This window comes from Drosophila miranda (genome assembly GCF_003369915.1).
Source record: "Drosophila miranda strain MSH22 chromosome Y unlocalized genomic scaffold, D.miranda_PacBio2.1 Contig_Y1_pilon, whole genome shotgun sequence".
Lineage (NCBI taxonomy): Eukaryota > Metazoa > Arthropoda > Insecta > Diptera > Drosophilidae > Drosophila > Drosophila miranda.
In genome coordinates, this window is record NW_022881603.1 from 30363069 (window position 1) to 30376326 (window position 13258).

A 13258-nucleotide genomic window follows, 5' to 3' on the forward strand; every position below is an offset into this window, starting at 1 on the left:
GAGCAAGATATAATTATAGCAAGAACCATCAACAACAAAGATAAATTTTTTATCACCTCAGTATATATTTTGAACCTTTGTTGTCTCTTGCATCCTTCAAGCAAACGATTAACAATCTCCTTGAATATTTAGATGCATTCGGAAAAGTCATAATTGCAGGAGATTTTAACGCAAGACATACCTTTTCTGGAGACAGAACCAACAGTGGAAAGGGAACTTTTCTCATGCAAGCTATGTCAAATGCTGGCTATAGTCTAGCAAATGACCACAGTCTCACATTCAGAAGACACATCAACTCAACATCAGGGTCTGTACTCGATTTAACTTTCACAAAGGGTATTCATATAGAGAATTGGAAATGCGAAAAGTTTTACCTAGGAGGCAGCCACCATCACCCAATAACCTTTGAAACAGCAGGATATCAACACAAACTCAAAACTTTCCTTGCCAAAAACAGGCTACTGAAAAAGCTAAGCCAGTTTGAGGCCGACAAAGATATGGATAATTTAGCGAAGAACATCCAACAGGAAATAAAAGCAGCTACTTATGAAATCAAAAATTAATGTCCAAAATTATGGTGGGACGAGAATTTAGCCAAATTATTCAGGGAGTTTGCAGAGTCGCAGAAGAAGGCAGCTTCAGAACCCTCCTTTCAAAATTATTGTTCTGCTGTTAACCTCAAGGTTAAATGGAAAAAATCTGTTAAAATTGCCAAAAGAACTAGCTATGCCAGGAAGTTAACAGAGTTAAATGTAAAATCGAACTCAAGAGAAGCCTGGAGATTCCTCAGAAATCTAAAAAACTGTCAAGAGGACACCCCAGAAATTTTCGACCCTGACAAAGCTGGGCCATACCTGGAATTCCTTAACGAACAAATAACCTCAGAAGCAAAGGATGTAGACGAAGAAATGTACTCAACCAAGAACAATGAAAATCCTTTCTTTTCCTTGGAAGAGTTAGAGGCTGTGTTAGTCAGAAAGAGAACGAGGGGAAACGTTGTGAGTTGCTGCGGACACCGCAGTCAGTACGGCTCTCCTCCGGCAGACGCCGCTAATATTAAACGACACGACAAAGAGTGCGTGCGAGAGAGACAGAAAATCAGTCTGAGCGTGACGTCGGGCGCTGCGTAGCCAGTGCAAATTGATTTGTTCCTTTTGGGTATAAAAATGATCCGATCTGATCCAGATTCAGCAGTCTGATAGATATGGTCATTATCTATGATTCTGCGTTTTTAGTTCTGTTTAATCTGCAATATTGTGGATGCAACAGATTTTCGTCCTTTGTGGGGGCGGAAGGGGGGGGGGCGAAATTCTGAGATATACGTTTTATAGTGAGATCTAACAGAAGTGCGGATACCAAATTTGGTTACTCTAGCCTTAATAGTCTCTGAGATTTGTGGATGCCCCAGATTTTCGTCTTTTGCGGGGGGGGAGGGGGGTGGGGCGAAAGTTGGACACGAAACGGTCAAGGTCCGATATCACAGGAGTGTGGATACCAAATTTGGTTGCTCTGGCTCTTATAGGTTCTGAGATCCTTGAACTCATATTTTGCAATTGGCAAAGCCGACCATGAAACCTGTGTGTTAGAGAGAGACAGAGCGAGAAAGAATGAAATTGTTTTCTTGATTCTGGCTATAATAATTATACGATCTGGTTGAGATTTTACACTCTAGAACATATAGTCATCCTCTACGATTCTGCGTTTTTGGTTTTATCGTATCTTTAAAAATGTGGATGCCACAGATTTTCGTCCTTTGTGGGGGCGGAGGTGGGCGGGGCGAAGTTTTGAAATATTTTTGTAGCAGTGACATATCACAGAAGTCTGGATCCAAAACATCGTTGCTTTAGCTCTTATAGTCTTTGAGCACTAGGCACTGAAGGGGACGGACAGACGGACGGACAGACGGACGGACGGACGGACAGACGGACAGCCAGACAGGGCTCAATCGACTCGGCTATTGATTCTGATCAAGAATATGTATACTTAATGGGGGCGGAAACGATTCCTTCTGGACGTTACACACATCCACTTTTACCACAAATCTAATATACCCCAATACTCATTTTGGGTATCGGGTATAACAACAGCAGCGTCGACTAGAGATTTAGATAGGAGATACGTTCTTTGAACAATTAAAGTCGGCTCGATAGCAGGCTGTAAGGCGTATAAGGCGAAAACATAAATCTCGCATATTTCCTATTATGTTCCTGCTTTGACTAAACCAAACCGCTTTCCACAGGACGAAATTGAGCTGAACAGCTAAAATTGAACAGAAGCAAAATGTGAACTGAAACCTTTTGGCCGTCGAAAGGGACAGGCGAACTGCTAATTAAATATGCGTACATCCGTATAGCGATTCTTATAACCGAACTGATTTGCGACTTGCAAAATCTTTTTTAGAGCTGCGTGTAATTGCATTCAAATTCATTAACACTTGACAAAATCCGGGAAAATCTTCCGTCAGAGCATAAATTACTCAAGTGCGCTCGAAATAAACAACTAACTCTGGATTATGTAACTGTCATATGTATATGCAGTATTTAAATAATTTTCACTCAATATTCAAATTGGCAAGGTAGGCGCCATGGCGCCACCAACCGAGACAAGGCTGACATCCGGCTCCAGGCAGCACCGCAAGTATGGTCACAAATCAGCTAGAAGGGAAGGTTATCCCCCTCCTTCCCACTCCACTCCACGCTCCCAGTGCCAGCCACCCCATATAGGGGAGGATCCAAGCAAACCGGCTCCGTCTGCTTTTTTTTGTTGCTGCTTGATCGAAAGTCGCCCAAAGTTCCTCTGATAAGCAATCTGACGCACGGCTCTTGTCTAAGGTTGTTGTGACATCAGTTTTGGATTCCACATCCACTCGAAAGCAGTCCCTGTGCGACCCCCATCTAATGACAGGTGTGATATGGAGTGGCACGGGCTATCTGCTGACTGGACATTTGAAAGTCGTTCGGGAAAACTCTGCCTCTGGTCGAATGGCTAAAATCGTTATCAGCCAGCGGCGCTCGTTGATAAGTCAGTTAAGCTCTGATGAATTTACACAATAAGCGTGTCAAGACGTCCAGTCGACACCTCGTTCATCATTCGTCCATCCATTTATCACTGGGGTACGGTACCCAACGGTACTGGTAGCACTGTAAGATATCAAGTATCCATCAGTTAGTGAACAGGCTTCGCGGTGAAAAGTTGTGCCAGACAGAGCAAACCTGTAATTTTTGAGTTCAGAGCTAACGAATCCCATTATGGTTAACACCGTGAAGAATCGTCGTTTCGAGGATGAAGGTGGGTCTTATCCTTTGAATATGGTGTAATTCTTTTTGTCTTTTCAATGCTCAAAGGGTGTCTTAAATTGCGTATTACGGGAGCCTGTAATTCTCAATAAATTCAATTAGTCTCGCAGCATACCACAATAAGCCTACTCCAAGTCCTTAAGATCCAACACAAAGTCTTGCAAAAGTTTGGTTTTGATTGATGCACAAATCGCTTTTCAGATGCTCTCTGCTCAGTGTAACCTCAAGAATCTCTCAGTTAAACCTCAAAATTTACTCAGCCATCATCACGATTTTGGATGTTCTGACATGCCAGATGCAGCGCCATGATGGGTCTCGATACCGTTGATTCTCTTATCCGTTGAAGATAAGAATATCCAAAGAAGACGAGCCCCTCAACAGAGGGATGAAAAGTGGGTGTGTTCCAGTGTGGGTAAATCCTGGTGCTTGTAAATGCCGTAAAATCTGGACTCAAAAGCAATTGTAACTGCTAGCTTACCACCCACTTATGGCCAGACTAATCTCAGCCGACTCACTTGAGATTAAACCAACAAAGAAATAGTTAAATATACATATATAAAGGCAGATAGATTCAACTGTTGGTAGAGATCTTAAAGGGGTGAGGTCCCCATTTCGGCACCATTCGCAGAATGAATGAATGAATGGAATTTTTCCGCAAGAATCCGCCACGTAATCCAGAAACCAGAAGCGTTCCAAACCGCAAATAGAAAGGCAAATAGTTATATCTCCTAGTCGCCTGTCTGCCAGATAAGGGATGATAAATTTTAGTTAAATTACGGAAATCACAGAAGAAGAAATAAACCCGAAAAAGGAACCACTCATGGCGCAGATAGCGCGGTCAATAGCTGATAGCCAATCGATTGATTGAACTGAATGGAGTGCGCAGTCGATGATCAGATTACCCACCGCACCTCCTAATCGATTACGTTTCATTGGAGATTCCGGTCTGGGAGTACGCCACTTCCAGGTGTTTCTTCTCTTCTGCGCCCTGACGGTGGCCTATGCCCAGCGCGTCAACCTATCCGTGGCCGTGGTGGCCATGCTTGATTCCAGCTCCGCAAATCCACATTTTCCTGTAAGTAAACTTCACTGGCACCAACGTCAGCTCGAAACATAGCTAACTCTTTTGCTTTTTAGGAGTACAACTGGTCGGATAAGATAAAATCCCTGCTGCTGAGCAGTTTCTTCTGGGTCACACAGGTGCCGGCTGGCCAGCTGGCGAGGAAATTCGGTGGCAAAGTGATGATCCTTTCTGGTCTCACCATCTGCTCGGTGCTGAACATCCTAACGCCCCTCTGCGCCAAGTTTGGAGGCTGGCAATTGGTCTGCGCCCTGCGTGTGGTCGAGGGTCTGTGCCAGGGCGTGGTCTTCCCATCCACGCACACTATCCTATCCCAGTGGGCGCTTCCGAAGGAGCGCGCCACGCTCGGCACGTGAGCATATTCGGGCAATCAGTTTGGCACGATCATCATGCTGGCCACCAGTGGAATGTTGGCCGCCTCATCGGCTGGGTGGCCAAGCATATTCTACATCTCAGGCGGAGTCGGATGCGTTTGGTCGATCGTGTACTTCCTTTGGGGCTCCAGCTCGCCGTCGGAGTGCAAGAGCATCTCGTCGGAGGAGCGCAAGCTGATTGAAATGGCGCAGGCCGGTGAAGTGGCCACTGTACAGGATCAGGCAAAGGAGCAGCCGCAGCCCCGTACACCCTGGCTGAGCATATTCACATCGCCTTCATTCTTAGTGCTGATCGTGGCACACTCCACTCACAACTGGGGCTTCTGGACCCTGCTGACTGAGATTCCCAGCTAAATGAAGAACATCCTGGGAAAGGACATCAAGTCGAACGCCCTGCTCTTGTCCCTTCCCTACTTCTGCATGTTCTGCATGTCGTTCGTCTTCTCCGCTATATCCGCCCAGTTGAACAACCGCAACTGCATCTCCACAGCCACCAGTCGCAAGCTGTTCAACACGATTGGCACCTGGATCCCCATGGTCACGCTTATCGCACTGGGCTATACGGGTGCGGACCAGGGCACCTTGGCTGTTGTCCTGCTCTGCTTCACCGTAGGCACGAACGGCGCCACTTACCTGGGCTTCAACATGAACCACATAGATCTGTCGCCGAACTTTGCCGGCATCCTGATGGGCATCACCAACTGCGTGGGCAATATCATGAGCATAATCGCCCCGCTAGTGGTTGGTGTCATTGTCACTGATGAGGTAAGATACTCGGCTAAACCTGTCACCTCCCTCCACTTACTGATTCGGTTTTTCTGTTGTGTTGTTCTTTACAGAAAGATCCCGATCTGTGGCGCATAGTATTCTTCATTGCCGCTGGCTTCTACCTGGTGGGCAACGGGCTGTTCGTGATCTTCGGTAAGAACTAATTCGCGCTCCGTGTATATTTTTGTATATTTGTAAACTATTCGTTACTGTACTCTGTATTCGCGTTCCCCTCGTCTTAGGTTTAGTTATAGTGACTAATTATGTAAGGGCACTCACAAAGTGAGGCGAAAATAATAATTATATTGTACTATATGTGTGCTGTATCTGACTACAGCTACAGCATGTGAAAAGAAAACCACAAGAGTGTTTGATTCTCAAAAGCGGTAGGGGGAACGAGACCGCCACAACCTCATCCAATGGGCCTTGACATACATGCATTATTGATCAGAATACGTTCATATCTATTGCTCTGAGATGCCAGGTTAAAATACTTATTAGGTCTCCATAGACATGTTAGTGCTTGACTCCTTTGTATTTCAGGACTAGGAGTGCGTCATTGGCTGGTGGTTCTGATCTTCTGGGGACTGTCAGTCACCTACGCCCTTCGTGTCAATCTATCTGTGGCAGTCGTGGCCATGACAGATTCGGACTCCGTGAATCCCGACTTTCCGGTAAGTAAACCTCACTCCATGCAAACCATAGGCGGCTAGCCCATCTTCTTAATAGGAATACGACTGGACGAAGAAGACGAGAGCTCTGTTGCTGAGCAGTTTCTTCTGGGGTTATGTGGTCACCCAGGTGCCGGCTGGCCAAGAAATTAGATGGAAAAATAATGTTCCTTTCTGGCCTCACCGTCTGTTCGCTGCTGACTATCCTCACGCCCCTCTGCGCCAAAATTGGAGACTGGCAAGCGGCTTGCGCTCTTCGTGTGGTCTGTGCCAGGGCGTGGTCTTCCCATCCGTCCACACGATCCTGTCCAAATGGATGCTGCCCAAGGAGCGCGCCACGATCGGCACGTGCGCCTATACAGGCAATGCATTTGGCACGATCATTATGCTGGCAATCAGTGGACAGCTGGCTGCCTCATCGGGTGGGTGGCCAAGTATCTTCTACGTCTCGGGTGGATTCGGCTTAATATGGGCGATCGTGTATTTCATTTTTGGCGCCAGCTCTCCGTCGCAGTACAAAAGAATAACGCAGGAGGAGGGGTCGATGATTGAACTCGCGCTGTCCGGGCAAGTAAGCCATACGGAACTGAAGACCTCTGGCTCCGCATCTTCCGCTCGCCCCCGTTTCTGGTCCTAATTGTTTCGCACAGCGTCTTCAACTGGGGCTTCTGGACACTCCTGACACAGATTCCAAGCTACATGAAGAGCGTCCTTGGCAAGGACATCAAGTCAAACGCCCTGCTCTCGTCCCTTCCTTACGTCAGCATGTTCTTCATGTCTTTCGTCTTCTCAACGATGTCGGCCCAATTGAACAACCACAACTGCATCTCCACGGGGACCAGTCGCAAGCTGTTCAACACGATTGGTCTGTGGATCCCCATGATCACCATCATCGGTCTGGGGTATGTGAGGGCCGACCAGTCCACCCTGGCCGTGGTCCTGCTATGCTTCACCGATGGAATGAGCGGCGCCACTTACCTGGGCTTCAACATGAACCACCTGGATCTGTCGCCGAACATTGCCGGCATCCTGATGGGCATCACCAACTGCGTGGCCAATATCATGAGCATAATCGCTCCGCTGGTGGTCGGTGTCATTGTCACCGATGAGGTTAGATACTTAGCTACACCTGTCAGCTCCCTCCTGTTACTGATTCGGTTTTATGTTGTGCTGTTCCTTACAGAAAGATCCCGATCTTTGGCGCATAGTATTCTTCATTGCCGCTGGCTTCTATCTTTGGGCAACGGGCTGTTCGTGATCTTCGGCAAGGCCGAAGTGCAGCCCCGGAACGATGCTCCTGCTCCGGTGGAGCCACACAAATAAAGAGGAAAATTTACTGTCGTTTCTGTGTGACTTGTCTGGCATTCTTGGAAAGGGGGACTTGGCAACTGAATTAAAGAAATGGATTAGAATTTTGAAGACCCCGAGGAACAATTGAGTGGATGGGAATACTTATAAATATATAAGTATGGCGTCACAGCCATATGGAAAAGGATGTTCTTGAGAAGAGCCATAGCGGCCATAGAAGTGGTGTCCATGAGCAACTACATTCCTTAGGCATGTAGTAAGTATAATTGCCATAAGAATGATATCTTATCTGCTTTCGTAGCTCAGGATTCTATACAGTTATAAATGTATCACCGTATATCATGTACCATCATCAGTTAAAATAAATCATTTCATCGAAGTGTTTAAAGAATATGCGAATCGAAAATAAACAAGTGATATTTGTACATGACGTTTACCTGTGCAGCCAGCGCCATCTGGTGGTAATTACATGAAATGCTAGTTGTTTTTAAGATCTCATGTATAGTTACACACATTTTCACACCTCTACGATCATTTTTGGAATTAATGCCGGAAAGGCACTGTTAACCACTGTTTTGTTTTTTAAAGCAAAGACATTTCTGTTAAATTTGTATTTTCAAAATAAAGGTACGATAGGCAAAAATACCGACAGGCGGTCACTGAAATATATCACGAAGATCATGGCCAGAGAATTAGCACATTGTCGACCGGTGGCTTTGTGGAGGATATCGCGTTGTTGGAGGATTATTTGCAGTACTGGGAAAAAGAGTTTCATAGTGCGCGCGTAAAGAGCCTTTTGAGTGATTCTTTTATACAATTTGGTGTCTTTCAGGCCAATACTTTCGAGCAATACTGCACGACCATGTTCCTGGGCCAGTTGCCCGATGGAACATATGCCAGAAACGAGAAATATTATTTGCTCTGTGATATACTGCCGCAGGACTACGAGCTTCGCCACCGACTGCGGGAGGAACGACTGAAAACCGCCCTGGAGCGACACCATTTCGAGGAGTGTCTTTTCTGCAGAACCGTAATCAAGGGCCTTAGGGCCGACTACCTGGATCACTTGTTTGACAAGCACTTTCTGCTGGTGGGAAAGCCCGAGAAGTTGGTCTATGTGGATGAGCTGCTCGACCAGCTGGAAGCAAATTTGAACCAGTTGATTTGCCTGTACTGCGAGAAGGTTTTCAAGGATAGAACAACGCTGAAGGAACATATGCGCAAGAAAGGGCACAAGCGCATCAATCCCAATCGCCGCGAGTACGACAAGTACTTCCTAATCAACTACAATCGGGTCCCGGCGCCGGCACCTCGAAAGCAGCAGCACCAGAAACGACGACAGCCCACCGGGTCAGTATCCGCAGACATGGAAAACATGGACTTTGACAAGCACTTTGCTCGTCCAGACTCGGAGGGTGAGCATGATTCGGACTGGTCTGACTGGGCCGGGGATGGCGAGCCACATTCGCTCAAGTGTCTCTACTGCCCGCATCTCGGCGACCATTTCGCTGGCCTCAAACAGCACATGATAGATGCCCATAGCTTGGATTTCGATGTCGCCACCAGCGCACTGAACTTCTATCAGCGCGTCAAGGTGGTCAAGTATATACTGTGCATGCGTCGCTCTGTTAGCTGTGACATCCAGTTTGATGATATCGACTTGCTAACCGAACACATGGCCCAGGAGTCTCATTGCGGCATCGGTGAGCGATCCAGCTGGGATAAGCCAGAGTTCTTTTTCCCGTACATGGAAAATGATGGCTTGTTGTTGTAGCGCTTGTAGCAGGAAATGCTGAGTTTTTTTTGTGGCGCCATCTAGTGCTCAGAGTGGCAGGCGAACGACAGGTCAAGGGAAAACCAAAAAGACGGTAACAGGTCAAAACGTCAGGCTATCTGTGTTGAAAATGCATCCAGGGACCTGTTAGAGGATTTGCCGCCAGAACGTTGGCGTCCCTATCGGCTATTCCCTCGTGAGTCGGTTGCGTATCGGTCCGACGAAAAGGAAAAACCAAGAATTTAGTGAAGAGAAAAACTCTAGGGAATCTAAATATCTAAATCCAAGATTCGACTGCGAGATTCTTGGTTGAAGGCGAGTGGGCTATTCAGTCGTCAGAAGCCGTATATCGCTGAGTCCGATTGGTGTAAGTGCTGCGGGAAGAGAATAGAAGGGCTAAAGGAGAACAAAGAGTTGTCCCATTTGTAGTCTTGGCGCCTAGTAAATCGAGTTAATCAGTGCGGATTCGATCGTCCAAGGAAGCCAGCCAGCAAACAACAGCAGCCGCAAGCCTAACAAAGTGGCGTTTAAACCTTTGGGATTGTCTGGAAAGCGCTCAGCCATCGGAGAAGCGAGCGGGGAAGCAGAGGGAGAAGACATTTGGGAAGCGCTCGGTCCCCCCAAGCGGCTAGCTTCCCGAGGCGTTGGCGTCGGCACTTTAGTAGTCGAGCGCGACGCGGCAGATAAGGAGGGCCCGTCCCTTGGTCGCGAGCAGATCGGCGGAGAGAAAGTGTCGATCTAGCACCGTCGGAGATTGGCCGTTTGGCCTTTTCTTTGCTTTCGCGTACCTTTCACCTGCAGAAGCAGGGGAAAGAATTTGTGCTGTTCCCTTTCGCCCAGGAGGTGGGAAGGAAACATAGATAACAGTCGGGAGAAAGAGAATAGAAAAAAAGAGGAAGCAACGGATTGACGGAGTAATTGTATTCGCGTTTGTAAATGTGTAATTAATTATGATTTCTGTGCGGAGTTAATTAGGAGAGAATTAGATTTGATTCCGGTAGTGGCTTCTCGAGACTCTCGCCGATCTGCAAATATGATTTCCCCCAACCTTGTGCCCATTTAAGTGTTCTTCCACTACAGCAGCTTTAGGTATTCATCGAGGAAAGCGCTTTCGCCGATGGAGCCGTAAACTGGAGAAAAGGTATGAGTGGACTTAAATTCTGTTATTAATAAATTACAACTTGAAACAAGGGAATTAGTGCCGGTCGGTGAGTGAGAGGGAGAAGTGCCCACTCGAGTTGGTTTCGTAACATTACGGAGTCAGCAAGCAAGTTAGTTTGTCCATTTCGGACTTGTTTAGTATATCATTTGTATGACACATAGCCAAGTATTTGTAGGAATTTTATACATATATTTCATTTAGCTATTCTTTTAATGTGGGTGATTATATTATGGTATTTGCGGGTAATGTTATTGTTTTAGCCAGTAAGTGAATAAACTTTATAATGTACTAATCTACCGCTTTGCTTTCGCTGGCAAATTCCCCATGTAGGACGCCCCGGACAAAGGGGCCATTCCGTCATTAAATCGAACGGTTTGGAATGGCCATGGTAGGGTGGGCGACACGACCTCGACAACACCAGAGGCGGAGTTGAGATACCTTTCCAGCACACATCCACAATTCTATTCAGGGATAAACAGTGTCTCCCGGTTAAGCATTTTCGTCGTGACACGCTACTTCATTCGCGGTATAATGCGTATAGGCCACCAGCAGGAGGGGGGGCAAGAACATCACTCCAATAGCCAACGAGCAGAGGCCGGAAACCCTAAGCTTGTGCTTCCTTTCGCTGAATAACAGCTAGCCTGGCAGGATTTATATACACAGACGTGCGTAGGTGACACGTTACATTTATGAATCATAGATATATTAGTATTATAACTAACGAGGGGGAGTGAGTTGCTGCGGACACCGCAACTCTACGGTTATACCCGATACTTAGTCAGTATGGCTCTCCTCCGGCAGACGCCGCTAATATTAAACGACACGAAAGAGTGCGTGCGAGAGAGACAGAAAATCAGTCTGAGCGTGACGTCGGGCGCTGCGTAGCCACTGCAAATTGATTTGTTCCTATTGGCTATAAAAATTATCTGATCTAAACCAGATTCAGCAATCTGATAGATATGGTCATTATCTATGATTCTGCGTTTTTAGTTTTCTTGAATGTGCAATATTGTGGATGCATTAGATTTTCGTCCTTGTGTCCTTTGTGTGGGCGGAAGCGGCAAGATACACGTTTTATAGTAAGATCTAACAGGAGTGCGGATACCAAATTTGGTTACTCTAGCCTTAATAGTCTCTCAGATTTTTGAATATCCCCAGATTTTCGTCCTTTGCGGGGGCGGAAGGGGTGTGGCGAAATTTTGAAACAAACTCGTCTCGGTCCGATATATTAGGAGTGTGGATACCAAATTTGGTTGCTCTAGCTTTTGTAGTCTCTGAGATCTAGGCGGTAATGTTTTACTCTAAGCAAAGCCGCCTATGCTACGTGTGTGTTAGAGAGAGACAGGGCGAGAAAAAATGAAATTGTTTTCTTGATTCTGCCTATAATAATTATACGATCTGGTTGAGATTTTACACTCTAGATTCTCTACGATTCTGCGTTTTTGGTTTTACTGTATCGTTAAAAATGTGGATGCCACAGATTTTCGTTCTTTGTGGGGGCGGAAGTGGGCGGGGCGAAGTTTTCAGATATTTTTGTAGCAGTGACATATCACAGAAGTCTGGATCCAAAACATCGTTGCTCTAGCTCTTATAGTCTTTGAGCACTAGGCGCTGAAGGGGACGGACAGACGGACGGACGGACGGACAGACGGACAGACAGACAGGGCTCAATCGACTCGGCTATTGATGCTGATCAAGAATATGTATACTTAATGGGGGCGGAAACGATTCCTTCTGGACGTTACACACATCCACTTTTACCACAAATCTAATATACCCCAATACTCATTTTGAGTATCGGGTATAAAAATTGGCGCCCAACGTGGTGCCACACCAGGTGTGACACCATCAACACTGTGACATCCTTTTTTTTGTTTTAAAAACTTCCCGATTCAGCATAGACGGCATTGACCAAAATTGTTTCTCTGGAAGTGGTCATTGCTCAAGAATATCTTCTTTTCTCAATACCAAGTAGAGGGCTCGTCAGACGATTCGGAAATTGGAAGCAGAAGTTTTGACTTTTCATCCGGCCACGTCTGAGGAGCGTTTCGAAAAGTGCATCGATCTTAATAATACCCTACTTTTTCTGAGGCAGGAGTCTTAAACATGGTCTTTCGGGCGCATAGGTTTGCAGAGGGAATCTCGTTTACTTACGGAACCCTGCCCACGGCTGAAGGACTGTGCGGAAGGCTTAGCCATTGCTGCTGATGAGCTTTAGCGCGTTGGACATACTCGGATTAATCTTGATTATAGAATTCCGTTGGCCACGAGTGAAATCAGAAGCAGCATGCTCATTTCAAGTGTAGAGTGCCGAGCCGAGATGTTTGGACGACAGCGGCGCGAATCAAAGCAGCAGCTGGCCACGGCTCGCGCATGCAGTTGTTGTTGGTTTTGATTAGACAGCGACAAGTGCAAGGCGTCTGCGCGCGTACACATTCTTTTCATTTTCTTTTGTGCTTAGGAATTGGGGTCTCAATTAGCATAGGGTCCGTTTCGCATGGGGATAAGCTATGCGTAAGGCAAAAATTTTTATGACTTTATTTTATCGTATCATTTTCTTTGCGTTCTATTCTTGTGGTTTACATTCCATGTGTGTTATTTGGTAGGGCTGTTGATTTGCTAGCTCTCTCGCTGTACAAGGGAAGCGAGACTTGAGAACAGCTGTGGCGTTTGCTGGGCCATTGACCCTAAGTTGGCAACGTAGGAAGCTATGAATTATAACACGAGGAATCAGTTCTCTTTGCAATTTGAGTTCACGTACAATTACTTATTATTTTTGAATTTTAAGGTCATCTTAGGTTTGCTAGCATAAGTTATCTGACTT

At 46.3% G+C, this 13258-nt stretch overlaps 1 protein-coding gene and 1 pseudogene across 1 annotated transcript; both read left to right on the plus strand.

Annotated features, from left to right (window-relative positions):
- Positions 1–2062: 2062 nt before the first annotated feature.
- LOC117189425 lies at positions 2063–7609 on the plus strand (annotated as a pseudogene).
- A 315-nt stretch (positions 7610–7924) lies between these two features.
- On the plus strand, positions 7925–9292 carry LOC117191591 (zinc finger protein 277-like). Its single transcript, XM_033396414.1, has 2 exons — positions 7925–7959; positions 8126–9292. Exons 1-2 carry the CDS (start codon positions 7925–7927, stop codon positions 9270–9272), a joined length of 1182 nt encoding a protein of 393 aa, XP_033252305.1. The 3' UTR covers positions 9273–9292.
- Positions 9293–13258: the final 3966 nt, after the last annotated feature.